The sequence below is a fragment of the Chinchilla lanigera genome, unplaced genomic scaffold (genome assembly GCF_000276665.1).
Source record: "Chinchilla lanigera isolate Chin_1 unplaced genomic scaffold, ChiLan1.0 scaffold00002, whole genome shotgun sequence".
Lineage (NCBI taxonomy): Eukaryota > Metazoa > Chordata > Mammalia > Rodentia > Chinchillidae > Chinchilla > Chinchilla lanigera.
The window spans coordinates 20,652,224-20,674,554 of record NW_004955403.1 but is presented as its reverse complement, the minus strand read 5'-3'; the positions used below and the strand labels follow the sequence as shown (position 1 = coordinate 20,674,554).

At 38.0% G+C, this 22,331-nt stretch overlaps 1 protein-coding gene across 6 annotated transcripts in view; it reads right to left on the bottom strand.

The window, feature by feature from the left end:
* Kiaa1715 (KIAA1715 ortholog) overlaps nt 1-19,594 on the bottom strand; it is a 73,213-nt gene extending 53,619 nt beyond the window's left edge. For 2 of the 6 annotated variants that reach the window (XM_013512816.1, XM_013512822.1), the window contains exons 1-4: nt 18,661-18,772; nt 13,059-13,146; nt 11,092-11,133; nt 10,382-10,569 (exon numbers count right to left, since the gene is read on the bottom strand). In XM_013512816.1, the coding sequence (XP_013368270.1) occupies nt 10,382-10,569; nt 11,092-11,133; nt 13,059-13,085 (257 nt within the window). In that variant the 5' untranslated portion in view covers nt 13,086-13,146; nt 18,661-18,772. Of the gene's footprint in view, nt 1-10,381; nt 10,570-11,091; nt 11,134-13,058; nt 13,147-13,495; nt 13,515-18,660; nt 18,774-19,174 lie in introns of those variants that run through there. The other 4 variants (XM_005373417.2, XM_013512812.1, XM_005373418.2 and 1 more) reach the window with 4 other exon arrangements.
* Between the last annotated feature and the right edge of the window lie 2,737 nt (nt 19,595-22,331).

Below are 22,331 nucleotides of genomic sequence, written 5' to 3'. Positions count from 1 at the left end.
ATTTTTCACAGTTAATTCTTTGGAGAAAAAACCTGTAAACAGCTAACAAAAGCAATTATAAAAGAGTGAACATACAGATAAAACAAAAAACAAGAAAGTACTAATAATCATAAAGAAAATATTACAAATCAGGAGATAACAACTACTGACATACCTCAGAGATATTAGGGCTTTTTCAGACCAATGCAATAAAGTAGGTATCACAATAAAGCAAACCACATAAATGTTTTGCTTTTCCAGTGCATGTAAAATTTATATTTACATTATACTGTAGTCCATTAAGTGCAACAGTATATCTAAAGGATGTACATATCTTAATTTAAAAAAACACAGTGCTAAAAAATGTTACTAATTATCTGAGCTGACAGAAAAATGGCAACAAGAGACTAGTTCAATACAGGGTTGTGATAAGCCTCTTTTTTGTTTTGTTTTGTTTTTTTCCCGTACCGGGAATTAAACTCACAACCTCACACTTGCCAGGCAGGCACTGTGCCGCTGAGCTAAATTCCCAGGCCCCAAGCCTCTTTTAAAGTACATAACATCGGGGGAGCGCTGGTCTTTGGACCGGCGGCTCACTCCCGGCCTCTTTGTTCCCCGGAAGGAAGACTTCCGGCGCACAGGGAGCCACGGGTGGGGAGCGCCAGTCTTCCGGCTGGCTAGCTTCCTGCCTGCTGGCTCCCGGAGGGTGGGCCCCCAGCACATGGGGAGCCATGCAGTGGCGAGCGCTGTTGCGCGCCAGCCCTTAGGCCGACCACCGCCGCTCAATTGAGAGCTATCATGACACAGAGAAACAGTGACACAGTTGGCCCACCATGCACCGACTGCAGTTGCCCACCCAGGGATGTGTGTGAATCATTGAAACTTTGAACAACCCCTGGGAATACGTGCCATACAACGGGCCACTCTTGCTCCTGCCATTGGGAACCAGAAAGGTCCAGAGCCAGCGGAGGAGCAGCTGCTGAACAAGGACTCAGAGAACATGAGAATGCAGACTAAGCCCACGGAGTCAGAGGTCCAGTGGACTGGGGTCACGAGAGCCGCTCGCAAGCTGTAAACCAGGAGGACCTTGCACAATACCTGCAGAGACTCATTGGAAGCCATTCTTCCCCTGACAGTACAGGCTGTGGTGGAGCTCCAGAGAAGTCTGCAGCAGGATTCCTGCTGCCTGTGCTGACAGTTGGGGAGAAGACACTAACTGGTTGTGGGGTCCCAAAGCAATGGGAAGCTGGAGAGAAAAAGCTACAAAGAATGGCTTTCACCCCAGATAGCTCACTTGAGATGTTAGTAAGAATTGCCTCCTCAGTATTCTATAGCCATGATGAGGAGGAGGCCAAGGAGAGAAAAGAAAGAGACCGAGAAAAAGCAGCTGCTTTTGCTGCACCACTAAGAGAAACAGATCCCAGGTCTGATTCCCGGGGCTCCAAGAAGAACTCGACAACTGCATTCATCTGCTACCACTGTTAAAAGCCAGGCCACCTCAAGAGGAACTGCCCTAAGAGGCCCCATGGGCCATGCCCTGGATGCAAAGGAGACCACTGGAGATTGGTCTACCCTCTGAGGTGGAGGCCCCAGAGCTCAGACCCATGCTACCAGTTAGTCCAACAGGAATGAGAGGGCTTGGGGCATGGCCTGCCTTCTCCCTCTGGCCAGACTGTCATCTCCATGGAGGAGCCCTGGGTAATCATGACTATGGAGGAACAAGAAAATAGCCTGTTGCTAGACACAGGTGCAAGTGTCTCGGTCCTTCTTTTCAATCCTGGCCTTCCTTCCAGCCGTCATACCTCAGTGAAAGGAGTCACTGGTGAGGAGGTAATATGCTATTTTTGACAACCCTTAGGCTGTAACTACTTATTAGATCCTTCTTGCATATCTCTGTCTTCCTGAGAAACCACTTTGAAGATACCACCATGTATTACAGCAGCCATTGATATTTTCCTACTAATCTATCCATAACTGTGTAAAGTTTGTAATGTTCCTATCCTATTTCATAAATGGATGTATGTTTATTATTATGTGTTTCCTACAAGAACCATTGAGAAGAGTTAATGATTTTTCAATAGGTCACTCATGTATAGCTCTATTTATTTTCTTTAGAAGCCACTTTGAAGATACCAAAGTATAGTACAACAACTCTTGATAATCTCCTACCTCTTTTGTCTGTAACTCCTATTATTTGTCTATTTGTTTTCCTGAGAAACTATTTTGTAGATAACAATATGTAAAACAATAACCATTGATAATTTCCTACCATTTTGTCTGTAATTTACTAAGTCCTCCCTATTATTATGTTATCCTTCTTTTACTCTTTAAAATAAAAAAATAAAATAAAATAAAAAGTACACAACATCTGCAAAGTGCAAAAAAGTAGAGTGTAACACTATATTATGCAAAAATATTTTAAAACTATAGAATAATTACATAATTATATATTAGATGTATATAACTTTAACAAAACTAAACCTGGAAAAGACCAGGTAAACTAAAAGATGAACTACTATTGAATTTTGTGAGTAATCAACATCTACCCTATACAAAAAGCACCAAACCCCAAAATTTTCGAAGAGAATTCTGCTAAGTCTACAAACAGAAAATGTCTTTACTATTTCTATAGTGTCAGAGGATTAAAAAGTAAACAAAGGCTCTCAAATGTTTGCATAAAAAGATCACAATACCAAAGATACATGTTTTCCTGGAATTTAAGAATGATTCAGTATTTAATATAATCCACCTGTCTTTACCTGGATACTCAAATTTTTATCACTCTTAAAGTCTGTCTTCCATAAAGCTCCAAGGCATGGACATGATTCAGCCAGGTTCTTTGCCAATTTTGTAACAAGGCTGGCCTTTATTCCAGTTTCCAATACCTTGTTACTCATTTCTATTTGTGACCTCATCAGAATTGTTTTTATCAAGCATGTTTCTATCAACATTCTCATTACAACCACTTAAGTAATCTCTAAAAAGTTTTGAAATTTCCCTATAGGTATTTTCTTCTGAGCCCTCACCAGAATATCCCTTAACACCCCATTAGTGGCAATACAGGTCTTTTCCAACATTCACTTCAAAACCTTTACAACTTCTACTCATTAATAGTTTCAAAGCAAGCTCCACATTTTCAGGTATTTGTCACAGCAACAATCCCATTCCTAGAACCAATTTTCTGTATGAGTCTGTGCTGCTGCAATAGAATAGCGGAGACTGAGGAAATTGTAAACACTAGAAAGTTGTTTCTCACAATTCTGGGGCCTGGGAAATCTAATATCAAGATGCCAACATCTGACAAGAGCCTTCTTATCACATCACCCCATGCAGAGAGGGTGAGTGAAAGCATAAAATGGGGCCAAACTCCCCTATTTATAATGATTTCACTCCCACAATAACAGCATTCATCCATTACCTTCATGGCCTGATCACTTCTCATTAGGCCCTACTTAACTACACTACTGCACTGGGAACCAAGATGCCAGCATATGCTTTTGGGGGGACAAATTCAAACCATAGCAATATTATATCAATAATTATAACATGAAAAATTATACAACTACCTCCATCAATGGTGAAAAAATTTAACAAAATTGAACAATTTTTATTTATTAAAAAGAAAACAGAGTAAGTCACTAAAAAATTGAAATGATAAAATATATGTACCTCAAATCAAAAGTCAGAATAATCCTCAAATATTAGAACCATTTTCAAGGGACACATCAAGAATGTCCACTATTTTCTCTATAATTGATCACTGCCCTGAATGTATTAGCTACCACAATTAGTCCCCCGCAAAAAAAGTCTAGCAAAAAGGTGGTAAAATTATTGCCATTTATAAATGACATGCTTACTATATAATTCTTTAAGTAAAAAATTCTATCAAGCAAGGGATAAATGCAGAATGATCTTCTTACCTACCAAAACTAACAGAATTCTCCTTAAATCTCAAGAGATATTTACAGACACTTTCTCCTGTAAGGCACATTATAGTTAAAAAAATTTGTATTCTTACTAGAGTGTCATGAAATAAACATTCAACTTTCTTCAAAAATATACAGACTATGTATACCAACCTTCTATCTAGCCTGAGCAAATATGCTAACTGTGCTAGTATGCTAGTATGTGCTAGCTGGAGAAAGTGAGGGAAAGAAACGTGAAAATTATATAAGATCAAACTCCTATCCTTAAAGGCTTTCATCACTCAATGCTCCATCTTAAGAGCCAAATAAATGAATAAACAACAAAACAATAATGAAAAATATAGCTAAATCTTCTGGAAAGATCAACACTTTATGATAAATGATCTCTGAAATTACAGAGCACAGGATATCTCAAAAATTATAATTTGTACAAATAAGTTATTTAAGAATAAAAGTCTGTAAAACTGCTTATAAAGTTAACAGTAGAATGTGCTAAGCATGTAGCTCAGTGGTACAATGCTTGCCTAGCATGAGCCCTGGGTTTGATCCCCTGAACTGCTTAAGAAGAAAAACCGTTTTTGTTATTGTTTGAGATAAAACTCAATGATCATTCAAAATGAACCACTTCCTGAAGTAATGCACATCTGCCAGCATAAATAGAAATACAAAATTGCAAGTGTAACTCAAATCTTTCCTCACTTTTGCACCTAGCCTTAATGACTCTAATGAAATAAATTTGGCATTTAGATCACAATTTAAGCTTCGTTAAGAGTTGAAAAAGATCAGATAAATATAAATGTATGATTGAACCTGAAAAATAGAAAACAATGGAATCATGCCAAGTTCTTCCATATTACATACTAACAAGAAGATACAGCAAAATCTCCAAGTATCTTATGTTGGAGTATTGACATTCTACCATAAAGGACAATTTGGGAATACGAGGGATTCCGTACGACATATGCTCAGTTCTAATCCATTCCTTCACTACTGGAAGTATTTTGGAAAATGGGAATGCAGAGAAAGTTGTCACATATACAGGATAGATTTTTTTCTAAGTCATATAATCAACATAAACTGTGAAGAGTAAAGCAATAGGTCTTACTACGTCTGCCTCCAATACTATTTAAATAGTTCTAACCTCACCCTCAAAACTGTTTCCAAAGGGAAAAAGTCCAGGAATAAGTAACAAGCTTGGGCAGTGAATCATATTACACACAAAAGCTTTTTATAGGTAAATGGATGTAAGTAGAGATCATATTCATAAGTGAAATAAATCAGAATGGCACGTGTAAACATCATATTGTCTCCCTAGTGCAAGAAACTGAAAGAGTAAATAAAATCCAAAAGGTACAACAGATACAATGAAAGGGAAAGAAACTGCTCAAAAGGAAAGAACAACTGGGATGGGAGAAAACAGAAAAGAAGGAAGGGGTAAAAAAGATGTACATATACGCAAGATAACTAAGATAATTGTACTACTAACTTCTATTAGTTCATTGAAAGGAGCAGTTAGTGCTTATATTGTTTGATCAATTTTGTATGTCTGTACTTGGTAATCTGATCAATTACTTTGAAGATAACAATATGTAATATAATAACCATTATTAATTTCCTATCATCTTGTTTTGAAATTCTGTATCATTTTTGTTTTTTGTCTCTTTTTGTCTCTTTAAAATAAAAAGAAATAAATAATGAAAAAAAAAGGGGGCTGGGGGTTTAGCTCAGCGGCAAAGCGCCTGCCTGGCAAGCGCAAGGTCGTGAGTTCGGTTCCCGGTACCGGAGAAAAACCAAAAACCAAAAAAAAAGAAAAGAAAAAGTCCTATGGTAAATCTTCTATTTAAAGCAAACTCCAATTTCACATTGTTGTATTTTATTTCATTTTTTTTGATTGTCATCAATCAGAAGGACAATTCTATTCTTTGTTGGATAACTGGATGCTTCTAAAAGTGAAGAGCTCACTGAAACAGAAGCTACAAGAGTTGACAATCAGGTTACAAAGGTGAGTAAGACAAAGCAAGAAATGGCTCTGAAGTTTAAAGTCAAGAAATACTAGATGGATGTGACGCATGGCAGAGAGACACAGTAAGGTTTTAAAAGCTTCATATTCAAAACAGCAGCAACATCCAACTGAAAAAAACTATACTTTTAAAGAAAGAAGTTTTCTATTTTAAAACAGAATTAACCAGCACTACAAAATCCCCAACACTGTTTAAAAAAAAAAATTAAAAAAAAAAAAAAATCAGGGCTACAGTGTAGCTATGTGATAGAACACCTGCCTATCAAATATACTTCTGGAACTAGATCTAAATTCACGTGTGTGTTACTGGGGATTAAATCCAGGGTCTTCATACTAAGATATATCCCCAGCCTTTTTTACTTTTATTTTAAGACAGTGTCTCGTGCTGAATTGCCCATGCTGTACTTGAACTTGTAATACTCCTACCTTATCACCCAGAGTGCTGAAATTACAGGTGTGTATCACCATGCCTGGTTTGGATAGAAATTCTTTTTAACCAGAAAATCCATTTCTATACACAAATAGATGCTAAAGGGAGTTTAAATATTTAAAGAGGCTTTAGCCAGCTGTGGTGGCACATGCCTGCAATCCCAGCACTCGGGAGGCAGGAGAACTGTTGCAAGTTCGAGACCAGCCTGGGCTACAAAGGGAGCTCAAGACCAGCCTGAACTGCGTAGCAGAGACCCTGTCTCAAAAAGACAAAAAAAAAAGAGGTTTTAACAAACTAGCTATCTCATACTTATTCCTTTTAAATTTATTTCTCTCTTCTTTTATGAAAAAATAAAAAGGATACAAATGAAGGAGGCTAAGCATTATAAAATGCACTATTATGCCTGACATAAAAAAAAAAAAAAAAACACTTCCAAAAGGTTTCTAAGTAGAAGAAAGATAAACTAGAAGGGGTGGTGGTGTACTTTAGTGGTAAAGCACTTGCCAACCATGTATGAGGCTCTAATTTAATCCTGAGTGCTCAGAAAAGCAAGGGGAGTGTTATGGTTTGTGTCTGGGTGTTCCCCCAAAGCCTCATGCGGCCTTGGAGCAGGCTTTTAGAGTTTGATTGAGTATGGGTGTGAGAGCTACACCCGCCCTGGGGTGGATAGTTTGCATATGTAAGGGAGAGGAAAAGTGTGCTTGAGGCCATTCCACCCTGGTGTGTGCTGGTTGCTTTTGCTGTGTTCTGCGCCAGGAGCTGCAGCCCTCTGCCATGTGCCACTCTGCCTTATAATCTGCCAAGTACGGACTGAAACCTCCACAAACTGTAAGCAAAATAAACCTTTCCTTCCTTAATTTTGGGCATCAGGTATTTTGTCCCAGCAGCGAGAAAAAAAGTAACCAAGACAGGGAGGTAGGTGTGCAGTATTAATCATAAACTCAATTTCAGCTTCCGTGTTTACTGTCTGCTTAAAAAACCATACACACAGAGTTGAAATTTTATAAACCTCAAAAGTTCCCATTTGAAAATATGCCCCACACTAAAGACTAAACACGTTTTTACTATAGCAGTCCCAAAAAAAAGTTCCTACCTCCACCAAATTTCAAACCAAAAGAGTATCCCCTTTGATTTCTTCCTTTATTTTCCCTTTCTTGGCATCAATCTTTTCTTCAAAATATCTCCAAGTCATTTGTTCACTTGCAGTGTTTCTAAGTAGTCCAATCTATCCTCATCTTTAAACTTCTACAACAGATTCCACGTCTGTTCTGGCTCCCCCTGACTCAATCTCCACATGACAGCATGTATGTGCTTCTTAACTTAAATTTCATCGAATTCTTCTTCTACTCTACCAATTTTTCATTTCACATAAAAGGAAATTCAAGTCACTAACCCTAACCCACCATGATCTAGGCCTTGCCTGATTCTACACACTTACTTCATATCACTTTTCCTCTCCATCACATATTCCAAATACACGTCTCTTTTTTCTGTCATATTCTCTTCTGGTAACAGCCTTTGCATACTCTGATCTCTGTTCCCTCAACTCCTGGACTTACAACCTTTATAAATTGCAGCTTTGCCAATAGTTCTTCTTCATCTTTTAGTTCTCAATTCAAATACCACTTCCTCAAGAGATCTTCCAGAACTATCCAAAAATAACCTATTTCTTTCAAATCACTTTATTTTCTTCATCACGCTTATCTCTTTCTAAATTACTATTTCTTTGTTTTACTTGTTGCTATTTTTTGTCTTTCCAACTCTAGTAGAATGTAAGCTCTTTATTCCCACTTTCTCCATCACTAGCCTCTAACCCAATACCTAACACACTGCAAATGCCTCGTATTTCATGAGTTAAGAGATGACAGCTTCAATTAACATCTATAAGCTATGTAATATTAAATTTATATCTCCCCTCCAAATTTCTCTAAGCTTCATACTCATACTGAACTACCCACTTGTCAGGTATCTCAAGAACAGTCTCAGTGGAATCACCAAATCTGCTCCTTCTAACATTGTTTCCTAAGTACATGAAGAACATTACCATCAACCAAATTTCTCAGGCCATAAACTTGAGTTTTATACTTGATGTGATTCTTCCGTCTCATGCCATATCCAATCAACCACCAAATGTCTCCATATTACCTCAATTCTATCTTCTAAATCTCTTCAATCCATCTACTTCACTCAATCCATCTCCTTTCTTTAATCTCACCACTGAAGTAAAAATCATCACCATTTTTCTCATTAACTACAATAACCTTTTAGGGGCAAGGATATAGCTCAGCAGCATAAGCATCTAACTGCCAAGTACAAGGCCCCAAGTTCAACTTCCAGTACCAAAGCTAAATAAATAAATAAATAAATAAATAAATAAACAACCTTTTAACTCCCTACTATTCCCCGCTAATTTATTCTCCATGCAGTACCCTCAGTGGCTACAATATCATCCCCATCAATCTTAAAGCCTAATGTCCTCAAGAACTACATGAACTACAGGGCCCACATGAAATATTTGGCCAACTACCCACCTTTTCTGTAGAATTCAGATTATATTTTTGCTCTCAAGTCTTTAAACCTACTATGCTTTAGCCCAGTAGTGTCAAACCTATACCACACATGTTACAGCGAGGTATTTTCAAACCTGAAAGCTCTGAAAGGTGTGTCATGGCTGCTTACCTCAGGGCTGTTTAGCACATTGTCTCTTTAGCCTAAAACACTCGGTCCACCAAGTCACACAAGCCTAGAACTTATACATATCCTTCAGGTCTAACACTCAAACAACAGTTCCTCTAAGGGTCTGAGGTAAGCAAAATTCTAACAATACCTTGTCCGCACCCCAAATATTTCCAACCTTAGGTTATGCACTCACAGAGTAATTAAGGTTATTAGTTGATTTTAAAATAGGGAGATAGGGCTGGGGATTTAGCTCAGTGGCAAAAGCGCCTGCTCTGGCAAGCGCAAGGTCGTGAGTTCGGTTCCTGGTACCGGAGAAAAACCAAATAAATAAAAAAATAAATAAATAAAATAAAATAAAATAAAATAAAATAGGGAGATTATCCGATTATCCTGGTGGGTCTAATATAATCACCTGAGCTCTTAACAACAAAGCTGTCTCCCAGCTAAGGACAAAATAGTAAGTAAGATGCAGTATAAGGTGGCCAACAACCTGACTGGACCTAGAAGCAGATTCCACCCCTAGGATTCTAGGTAAGACCACAAACCAACTGATATCTTGACTTAGGCTCATGAAAATCTAAGCAGAGGCCCAGTCAAGCCACCTCCATTTCCGACCTGCAGAACACCAATAAATGGATGTTACCCTAAGCTGCGCAATTTAGAGCAATGGAATGACAGCAATGGAAACGAATACCAAAGCTCTTCCTTGGCCTTTATCCCCATGCTGTTAAATGCTCCTGGGGTATTTAACTTCTCTTTCATAACATTTATCACACTTATGACAATATATGCATCCTAATATTTACAGTCAGAAATTTGTACTATTGTATACATTATAATCCAATGTCTCCACAATTGGTACCCATAAGTGTTTGTTGAATGAACAGACTTTTTATTCAATTCTCTCTCAAAATTCTCAATAATGATGTACCTCCTATAAAGTGCTATATTATAAAATACTTAAGGGTCAATAGCCCCACAGCAATGATTAAAAAAAAGAGATTGGGATAAAACAGAATATATTCAGTCATTTGAGAGGTTGCTATTTTGGTTTTATAAACCCTCCCCAAGTCATCATTCCCTGTTCCTTGCCCAAAACCTCTACAGGATCATGGCTACCTATTAAAGAACCACAGAATATTGTCAGATAGAATCATTATTACTAATAGGCCTACTTAATATGCTGGATTATAAATAAAGCTTTAAAATAATTTTTCCATTTCAACTTGCAAAAATAACCCAAATTTATTCAATCCGAGACATTACTTCATGCTAAAATGAGACTGACTATGTTCAAACTACATGGTCAGGAAAAGGAAAGATAAACAAAAAGAACAATCTACTTACATCAATGGAAAAGCAAAAAATGGGAGTGTCATGGCAAGTCTTGCAGTAAATTCATCAGGAAGATACCACAAGTACACAATTAGACATGTAAACAGGTAGAGAACTGAGGAATAAAGAATTAATCTTCCAACCCATAATTTTTGTAATCGCTGATTTTTTTCCCTAAATTCTTCCAATGCTTGAATTTCCTGTTAAGAGAAAATTATTCCATATTACTAAATTTCAAAATTATTGAGTCAAACAAGTACTGATTCTCCATATATAAAGTCTTTAAAAAAAATCTAGCAATAAAAAAATTAATAAAAATTAAAACATTAGCCCATACTAGATTCTTTCATCTATTCACTACTCCCAATACTTCCAGGGAATAAACATTTTCATATTGAAAAAATATACACTTTATAGGCTGATATAAATTGTTGCAGATTATATTATAATCTATTTTAACCAATCTGTAACACTGATTCATACCAGACTATAGATACAATTTCATTCTAACAGGTTCCTGTTATTTGATACAGGATTTATTAAATCATTGATGACTTCAGATTTTTTTTCTTGACATCATGTTACAAAGTTCATAGGTTTATTCTACAATAACTCTAAATTCCCATAGTAGATCTAGGCTCCAAAACAGTGTTTAGTATACTAAAATAATATTTACTTAATACTTCAAATGAATTAAAACACTTCCAAGCCAAAGAACATACCTTGTCTATACTTTCTAGAACTTCTACAGTTGAAGGCTTTGTCTGTTTCAGAAACAGAAATTAGAAACAGCATTAAAACCTGTTATTGCAAGCTTACAACACTTTGGTTACATAATCAAAAGAAAAATCCTAATTCAGAATTACTTTTTGCTCAAATGTTGTCATACCATATGTATTCTTGTTTATTCATAACTAAGATTTATTTAAGTGAAAAAAAATACAAACAAAACTATATAACATTTTAAAGTCTTTTTCTACTTAATTTTCTAGTCCTAGAACCAATTTCAACTCTGATAGTTCAACTTTTGCTATTCTTAACCTCAACAGAACATACCATTATATAGAGAAAGAAACTTTGCTCCAAAAAAATTTTCTTAGACAACAATTACTGAAAAGAGTTCCTGGTCTGGGGATGTGGCTCAGTGGCAGAGTGCTTGCCTGGCCTTCATGAGGACCTGAGTTCCATCCCCAGCACCACAACCAACAAATTAATTCACATACTTAAAAATCCACAAACTAAGATGGTCTGAAACAGTATCGCTGAAAGTTCACTTGGGACTCAAGAAGTCAAAATCAGTAAGTTATCTTCACTGTCAATTCCTAAAGTATGTATAATACTTCATTATGGCAGTTTGTCAAAGATTTTATACCACCTAGCATAAAAACCAAATGGCCAAATAATATTCAAGAAAATATTTACCAACTCAACAATCCGAAAGAATAACAAATATTCACTCACTGTGGTTTCTCAAAAAAGCTGTTAAAATTAAGTTGAACCATGTGAAATTGCAATTTTATAAGTCAAAACAGAATACTGGTAATTTCATACAGTTCAACCTAGTAAGACAAAGGAAAAAGAGATAAATATAAATAGGGCCCTCGGACAGAACTGCCATAGATTTTAAGGAAGTGGGGGTTATCTCATTTACATGTGAAATCAGAAGTTGATTTTATAGAAATAGTAGAATCCAGGGAACCTGAGGGAGGTGTTAGGTTGGAGATCAAAGAATACAAAACGACAGAAGAGTTAAGTTCGAGACTAGTATACAATATAACAGCTAATGATGAGCTATTGTATTCTTGAAAAATACTAAGAGTAGACGTTAAGCATTCTCACCACAAAAATGATAACCATATGAGGTAAAATATATATTAGCTAGATTTAATCATTCCACAATATGTATATACTTCAAAGCATCATGTTGTATACAACAAATACATATGATATGATTTTATCTGTCAATTTAAAAAAAGAAAGAAAAGGGAGGGTGTCAAAACATGGACTGTCTACCAATATTCAAAAACTAAATTACGTAGAAAGTACTGCTAGGCTCCATTACTATTGTAATTAAGTCAAAAAATAAGCAATCTATCCTAGACTACATTATTTCCTCTAACATTACAGAGCATTTATCATGATAATTTATATTTTCTAGCTCTAAATTTGAGATTCATTCTCCAAGCCTTATTCAATAAAATCAAACAATATTTTTACTTTTGTTTAATCTATAATTCTTAAAAGCATATTTAGTGTGATTTCAATAAATATATGTGACAAGCATTAAGTAAAAAAGAGTATGTAAAAAATGTAAGGATGGTATAGAATGCTTAATTTCAACCACCTTTAAAGTAAATTCAAAATTTAGGCACTTATGAGAGGAAAACAAGAAAGATAACCACTTTTACATGTAAATATGGAAACAAAAATAATTCCTAAGTCAAAGTGAAACAATTCTGTTTCACACACAAAAAAAAGTAAAAACAGTTCTTTTAAAGATTCAGTAAGCACTTACACAACTGCTAAAAGTCCAAAATAAAAAAGCAATTCAGAACAGAAAAATGAAAAAAAGTTAAAAGAACTTAAATAGATAATATCAAACTACAACTGAAGGCTACACCACAAAGAAGACTTTTACAAATAGTTTTATGAACACTTTATGAACTAGCAGTAAAGAAAAGTAACTTACTCTCCATCGAGAAAATAATCCACCCATCTTTTATTTGTAGAAAAGTGGCACAATGATAAATATCATCAGTTGTCCAAAGGAAGTCACACTAGAAATAAAGCAAATATTTTTCTTAAATTTTAAGTTAAACACACAGCACACCCAGTATAAAACTTAGATGTTGCAATACTATCTAAAAATACTGTAAGATATTAATTTCTTTGACCTCCATTTCTAAATTTGAATTCAGATAGCCACTGGGATCAAATCAACCTTTTTAAAACCCTTTCTTCAAAGGGAGAACATATTTAAAGGTAAAAATACAGCTAGAAAGCCTTTTTAAGTAACAAGGCATTTTAGAAGTCTAGTCAAATGACTTTGTGATTTTCTGTTCTTTAAAGTAGGTCCTCTGCATTCTTTTAACAAAAGTGTTATTATATTACTTTCATTCTACATACCTAAATAAAACTATTTCCATTACAGCTGATTCCCAACTAAGCTGGTTATTTGAAGTTAAGGGTGGGCTGGGGATTTAGCTCAGCGGCAAAGAGCCTGCCTGGCAAGCGCAAGGTCGTGAGTTCGGTTCCTGGTACCGGAGAAAAACCAAAACCAAAAAAAAAAAAAAGAAGTTAAGGGTGTTTTACAATGTTTAGAATAGCAACATTTTACAAGTAATCATAGAAAACCAATTAGATTCTGAGTAAGACTATAAGGGTTACAAGGCTGCCTGTGACCTTGAGCAAATCGTTTAATGATGCTGAGCCTTAATTTTTTTCTGTAAATTAGAATTAATAACAGCAACACTTTCTCACAAGATAGCTTTTAGTATCACCACCTTAAAGATTTTTAAAAAAACAAACAAACACACCTAAGGTTTAGTGACTTGCCCAGTAGCACAGAAGACGTATGGCCTTAAACTCCTCTTCCTTCAGAGTTCTGGCCCTGTCAGTAATTACTGTTCAACATCCCAAATAAACATTTCTTTCTGAAATTTTGTCTAAGTTCTTCAAGCTAGTTGACCTTCATTTAAAATAGCTATATATCCACTTCTTTTAATTGTTTTTCCATGACTCGAATTAGTTATAAGACTCAGCAATACTACATTCAAAATCAATTTGCCATTCAGCAATTATATCAATTTTCATTTTTAGTTGAAATGGTAAAAGTACACTTTAAAACTAATATATTAAAAACAAATATACTACATATAAAACTAATATACTAATACGGGAAAGATTCAGATGAACCACTTGATATTCTCAAACTATGCATCATCCCACTATTACAACTGACCTATATATTTTGGTTTGCAAATTATACCCCTTTAACAAAGTTTATAGCCAGCATATCCTATATTGTGACTCAGAGCTAAAATGCGCCCCCGCAAAATCTCAAATGCTCAGAAGTGGGGCTTTCAGAAGGTAACCAGACCATGAGGGCTTTAACTTCATCAGCAGATTAATCCACTGGTGAGATCACTTGATGGCATTATTGGGAAGTAATGAAAACTTAGGCAGCAGGTCTAGTCCAAGGGAGTGGGTCAAGGGGGCATGGCCTTATCCCTGGCCCCTTCCTCTCTGGTTGTGTCCCTTGCTCTCTGCTTCAGGATTTCCAGACTCTACAGCTTTACTCCACCACGCTCTTCTGCCTCGTTCTGTCTCACCTTAGGCCCACAGCAATGCAACTAGTCAACCATGAACTGAAATCAGAAGCCTAAATAACTCTTTCCTGTCCTCCTTCTTTTCTATTACTACATGCTTGCAGTATGTAATGCTGACATTCCTTGGGCATAGTTGGTACATATACATAACACATTGTAACTCCCATCTCATCTCTTTTCCCCCCCACACTCTTTCCATTTCCTGATCCCCTTCTTATCTGAGAAAGACCTATCCCTTCACTCCCTCTTATCTATCTTTTATTTTTCTCTTTATAATTTGGATTTCTCATGTAAGAGAAACTATGGGATATTTAAGCTTGTTGTCTAATTTATTTCACTTAACATTCTGGTCCCGAGGTGTATCCATTTTCCTACAAATGAGTCAAGTTATCTTTCCTTAAATTGGCTGTCTCAGGTATTTTGTCATTAACAAAAAACTAACACATCCTAAGACTAAATTTTTTTCCTTTGAGTGGTGCTAGGAACTGAACCCAGGGCTTCACACTCTATGTACCACTGAAATATATCCCCAGCGCATGAATTTCTATCTGAAATGAAAGACAACAACAGTAACAGTCAAATACACAATCAGCCCTTCATCTTTAGAAGGCATTAAAACCAATACTTTAGATGAATTTTATCATGTAGCTACCACCATTCCTCCACTTTATAAATGAAGAACTTGAAGCTGTAGAGAAGTAATAGGCTAACACCCTAATGATACTAAGTAGCAAGGACAACCAGAGCATTTTAGTTTTGATTTTTTTAGAAAGCAACCAGGTAGTCCCAACAGCACAAAATCAGAAAGGAAAGCTGCTTTATACAGATTAGTCTGGAATATTTATATATAAAATATATGAAAGCTCCTCTAATACTCCCAAATAGCGGGAAACAGAACTACAGAAGTGGAAAGTGAGTTACAAACACAAGACAGCACAATGAATGCAGCATGTAGCCCAATTCTTTTATCTGATTAAATCTGAATACTTAATTCAACATTAAAGAGGAGCTAAATGATTCAGCAAAGTCATATGGCTCTGGCTAGAAACAGAACTATGGAAATACAGCTTTTATTTTACTGCATATCACTTTTAAAAATAGTGTAACTGATATATATATGCATAATGTCACAACTAATAACCATTATTATTTGCTGGAAAATTGTCTTGGTGTTAATGAAACAAACTATGGCTTAGTCTTCAAGATTTTTGAAGCAGGGAATTATGCTTCTAAATTTGTCCTCTAAAACAACATTAAGATGATACTAATCAAAAAGCCACATCCATGCTTTCATATTCATAGTCAAAGAAAATGTCAACCTTCATTGTTTCAGCAATTTTTCTATCAAAGTCTGATACTTGTTAAAGAAGCAAATTTACTATAATACATATGTGGTGGTATTTTTCAACAGACATGACAGCATACCAAAATATTTAGTTTCACATTTCTATTTTCAACCACTGGTCGCTCCTTTCCATTCAAACATCTTTATTCCAATTCCAGTGGCCCATCACTTACTACGAAACTATAGGCAAATAAGTTATTTAACCTCTATTTTACTCAACTTCCTCATTTGCAAAAGAGAATCCTCTTAAATGTTGACAGACTTAAATAACAGTATTTTCTGAACTATCATAGTACTTAGTACATAATAATTACTAAATGCACACTGTTTTTAATGCCGTGGTCATTACTATTTTCTAGCCTATCTCTGCTTTCTTTCAAATATATGGAAACCAAGTAACTCCGGCCTTTCCTTTTGAAGCATAAATCAATCTGCTTGCCCTTGAGTAGACAAATGGCTCAACTTCATGTGGCTCATCCCCAAGAATCTTCCATTAATATGCACAAGTCTCTTTCAACTCTGATATCACAATGTGACCTGACACGACCTTAAGAGCTTGCTATATATAAATGTGTTTTTCAAAGAACAATAATGTCCACCATTTTGTTGGAATGTTTTCCAACTGCTATCACACTTGTTTGGGTGTCAGAATTTAAAATACTAAAAACTGTTTTTTTTTAATTTTCAGCTGACTTTAAATCACATTAAAACAACAGAGTAAAATATATCTGGATTCAAAATATGACTCAACCACATATTAGCTAGTATATGATCTTGGGCAAATTAAACTCTTTAAGCCTCAGTCTGTAAAATGATGAAAATAAATTCACTTCATAAAACTGTTCAATGGATTAACTGAAATTATCATTTGGCACAGTATCCAACACATAGTAAGCATTTAATAAATTGTAGCCGTTATTATTTCTATTACAGAAAACACATGTGGTACTTAAATGAAACCTTTCTTTCTAACTTCTTGTAAAGAAAGCACCTATTTCATAATTTAAAAACTGAAAAAACTTAGTTGGTATTTTTACTAAAATATACTGTTCTCAATTATTCTAGAGTGAAAACAATAAAGCAAAAATACTTTGCATATACTTCACTCAAATAACTATGGAGGCCGCTGGAGAAAATAACAAGGGAAGTTTAGTTTTATGTGCATCAATTTCCAACTATTTAGTAACCCTCAACAGAACTTCCACAACACTGTACCGCATTGCTGGTTCAGTGGTAGAATTCTCACCAGCCATAACATTGTACTACACAAGTTAAGATTAAAAGTGATTTGTTCTAAAATTCTATTAAATATCCTGGTTGAAAAGGCAATTTTGAAATATCCCAAAACATCACCTTTATTGCAAAAATGAAACTGATGAAAAGCAAATTTAATATATGGTAATGAAGTGCTTCCTTCCACGGTAGGTAAAGTTAAACTCTGAAATAATACCCAAAAAAGTGACTAGTTGATTAGCTGAATGAGAAAAAAAATACACACTGTATAAATTTATTACCATTCTTACTAAACCGATCTCAACAGGTGACAGAAAACCTTAAAAATGTCAGTTTAAAAGCACCACTCTTGTTTAAGAAAATCTATTTTAAATCAACTTGGTTCTCCTAAAAAGGCACCACGGGAGCTGTTGAGGACAAGGGAGTAAAGTAGCATTCCCGGCCAGTCTGAACACATCTGAGAAACTAAGCTTCGTCACACCCGCCACACTGCTGTTGAACACAATCCGTTTTCTCCAGGGTGAAACTCAGGCCACAAAGTAAGAAGAAAACAGTACACTCGAAGCACCACAAACCAGAAGCTAAGAAGCACAACATGGGAAACTGAGTCACAGGTCTGTCTCGCTTGGTCTCTGGGAGCACCATCCGCAAAACGGAGTTCGCCACTCCTAACTCTCTCAATCCGTAAAAGGAGCATTGAAGAATGAAAACTACTGACGGCTTAGATTGCCCTTCTCCTCTGCCGCGCCCGTTACACCTACTCCCTTCGCCCTCTCCCTGCACCCCTCACGCCGGCCGTCTCTCCAAATAAATAAGGACAGTGGTGTAGAGCTGCTTCTCGCAGTGCACATAATCCACGCCCACACGCGAGCAGAGCAGCATGACTCTGACAGTTTCAGTCCCTTCCGATCTTTCCAACTCGTGGAGCCTCCGCACAACTCGCAGGAAAAGGAGATGTGCCGGGCCACTCAGAGCGGATAGTTCTGCGTGGGATGTGCGCGTCTGGAACCTTCTGCCTCTTCTCAACACAGGTGGGCCAGCAGCCGGGGCTCCAACCGGTCACTACCAGGAATCTCCGAGGGCAGGGCTGGGAAACCACCAGCCCTGGCGGGGCAGCACAGGGTCTCGAGCATTTGAGCCACCACGGCCACCGTGCTGGGACACCAAGGGGACGAGGCGGCACCCGTAGGTCAGCGCCGACCTCCAAGGGTGCCTAACTGGCCGCCACCGCTGCCGCCGAGCTCTTAGGCCACCCGGCACGGGGCGGGGGCAGCCGCGAGAGGCCGTGCGGAACCCGGAGCGTGTTTGTATTTCCCCGGCGGAAAGCCCAGCTCGCCTCCTCTCTGATGAGCCCTCCCAACTGCCTTCATCTTTAAGCGCTTTACCTGTATGAAGCGGGCGCTGCCCGGCCTCGGCGTCCCCCCCTGCCGGGCTCGGGAGCCAGCTCAGCCGGACTCAGATACGGGCAGCAGCGGCCACCGCCAGAGCGCCGGGCCCGGCCAATTCCTTCCCATAAAACCCCGCGCTCTCCCCGCCAACCAATCAGCGACGCAAGCGGCGCGCGCCGCTCCCCGTCACGTGACCCAAGCGGAGCGGGCTGGGGGCGGGGATCCCGGCTTACGGCCTGCGGATTCTCTGCCTGTGGCCGGGGCAGATAGTGGAGGGTGTGCAGTGTTACGTCGCAGAGGGTACTGCCATTTACTGCAACTGTTATCAGTACAGTTCTCAGTCTTCCTCTGCGTCTTATTCTTTTAAACCCTGTTCTGCCAAGTCTCGCTGGAGAGAGAAAACCCAGGCAGTGGCGCTAGTAGTCCCAGACCGCCGCGGTGAGAGGTGGCGAAAACAAAGGGCAGTGAGGAGTGAGGCTGGAGGGGTCTGTTCTGAAGAGTCGCCCATCACCTGTCATCAGCCGCAGCAGAGCAAGGTCACATCCCACAGCTTAGAAGAGGCCAGTTCCCAAACGTGCCAGTGGGGAAATGTTGCCAAGCCCCCAGGAGTACTCTGGCCTCTGTCGCCCCTGGACGTCAAAAAGGGTCATTTGATGACACTTGCCTCTTGTGAGGTATGGGGCTGTCAAATCATGGGTAGCAACAAAAGCTGTGTTTCCTGCTTAAAAGTCAAGACTGGTCTCCAAACCGCCTGACACATGGGCCCACGGGCTATAATGATACTTGAATGACAGAAATAAAAGGAGTGTGCACACGGTCACATGGAGAAGGCTGGAGAGATTTTAGTGAACATTTTCATCATATTTTAACCCATGTGATGTTTTACCTCGTGTGCAAACATCTTTCATGTTTTTTTCTATTTTAGTTACATATGTGTATTATAAAATAAAGAGCTTCTGTGGTTTTCAAAGAGCATAATAGTTTTTAATATGTTATGTTTAAACTTTGACGACACAAACAGGTAAAGAAAGAAACTAAATGTATCCAGTTGTTAAGAATAATTTATTATGATGGAAGCTTCAGGATAATTTACTGAAGTTGCTTGCCCTAGATGCTGAAATGTTTAGTTAGAGCTCCGTAAACTTGAATGGATGAAGGGAAGAGAACTACATTTTAGTGTGTAGTGTGGGTCAGTTATTCTACAAATGTAGAAAGAAGTGGTAAAATATTTCACCTGTTTTTATGGGGAAATTTAACCATTTTGTTTTTCAGCCTTTGAAGTTTTAAAGTATTAAAAGTCCCCTGCAGCTATACTGATAATCTTATCTTCAAAAGATCTTTCCTAAGAAAAGAAATTAATGGTTTTTTTTCACTTGCTAATATGTTGTTTTCTGATTTTGATTGAGCTGTCAAGTTCTATTGTCAAATAGGTTAAAAACAGGATAGGGATGAAAAGAAGAGCTAACAAGACACGAGCTATTGCAAAAAAAGAAAGACCTGAGACAAAATTCCCAGGAAAATTACTCTAGGAAAGGCAAAAAGTTAACCTGGCCAGCAGTGGGAGAGAAACAGCAACTCTCTTAATCTTCCCAACCACCTTGTAAGGCATTATTTTCAAAACCAAAGTATAGAGTATGTACATGGTTATGCTTTACCGCTGCCTCCTTTGTATCAAGTGAAGGTTTGGGCTGGGGTTGTAGGTAAGATATAGAGCACTTACCTAACTGGCTCAAGGCCCTGGGTTTTCTCCCCAGCAACACACACACACACACACACACACACACACACAAAGTTTGTCAAGGAAATAAATACCAAGGGAAAAACATAAGAAGCAATTCCAAACATTTATGGACAAGGCCCTGTGTTAAGTGCTAAGAAGACTAAGATAAAACATCTGTCCTAAAGCATCTGCCACAAGTGGGAGAAATACTGCAAAAAAAAAAAAAACAGTGCTGTGATGAAGGCTAACATTCAAGGTGTTAAATAATACAACAGCCAGGGAAGGAAAGCCAGCGAAGGTAGTGCTTCAGCAGAGTCCAAATATTAAGATTTATCCCCTAGTAAACCTAATAATCCCCTAATATGTTTAATTTCATTAGGTGCTTTGATGCGTGGAGGAGGTACATTCATTGATCTTGTCAGAGAGGTTAGAGAAAGCGTCCTTGAAAGTCACATTCAAATGGAGAGCAGAAGAACCAGAAACTCAGTGGAGAAAGGACATGCAGGGAATAAATATCATGACTAAAGGTCTTTTGTCAGGAGAGAATATTGCAAGCCTAAGAAACTGAAAGAGGCCATTGTGACTGAAGTGTAGGTTGCAGGAGAGTGTTTCAGAATAAAGCTGGAGGCCAGACTCAGCAGGGCCTCTCTCCATATAAAAATCCTAATCTTAAAGAGTATAGGGTGCGAAGGGATCTGACATATCAGATGACACATGGCCAGCATGGGACCAATTCAGATCTACAAGTGCTGAATGCTGTTGGCTGTAGTTCAAGTGAATTGGGATAGTGTAACCAACTCCGAAGTACAACTTCGTAAATTAGGTAGGTTTTTCTCCTTCAGAGACAAGACGCTTCCTGAGGCCTACGGCATTAACAGGTTCCAAGATCTCTCCCCAATCCAGATGAATGAATAGAATATGCAGATGGCTGTCAAGGGAAGTTTCTTTTCCACTAGAAAGGGGACAAGGAGCTGAAGATCGCTGGTTGTGATAAAGCAAGTGTGGAGATTTGCATTATTTCTCTGTGCTCCCCCTCCCCTCTGTTCCTTACTGTAGAAGACCTTGCCCACTGTCCACAGGCAAATAGGTCCCTCCATCTCAGAGCTAGCATTGAGCTCATGAAACTAAAGGGCCAGTAACGACAGGAGCAAGGAGATGGCAACAAGTGGGGGAATTGGAACAGCTGACGAGGTAAAATGGGAGGTCTTAGTGCTGATGATGTTCCTGTGTGAACCGAGCGTTGAGAAATCAAGTCACATACCAAAGGATGTCAGGAGGATTTTTATTGGCAATAATAATAGCTCCTGAATGTTCCGGAAGGGCCCTAAGTGGGTGGCCACTTGTCCTCTCAATGCAGAGCTACTTGTAGATAAGCAGAGCACAAGAATTGCTCAGTTGTTTAGTGGCCACCTATCACAGGTGACTGTGGCTTTAAAATGACCAATTGGAACTCAGGCTCTCTCACCCAGTTCTTCAGCTCGTAGGGTTTCAAGGAAACAGGTTTACAGGGAAAAAAAGAAAAAAGAAAAACTGGTTATTTTGCATTTTAAATTTTTCAAAACTCAGGAACTTAGTAGGGAAGAGGCTGCTTTCCATGTTGCCTGAGGAAGTTCACTCTTGGTCCAATACAGCTGATAATCCAGCTCTATCTCGGGTCCTTCCTCTAGCTAGCTGCCTTACGAACTAAGTAAATAAGCTATTTTCTGCTTCAATGATAGATTCGCATATGGTGGTATTAGCGGGGGTCTGGGGTGCTGTGGGGTCCTTCTGAGATTCTTTCTAGGTTCTTGCCCTGAACAAACAATTGGTCAAAACAAGCAAAAAGGTAGCAAGGTTTTACATTTATTAAAGGTAGGAAATGTGGGCCAGTTGAAGGTCAGAAAAGAAACACATTCTGGAAAGTGCAGAGTGGACTAGTCTAAAGGCTACAAGTTTAGTGGCTGCTGTC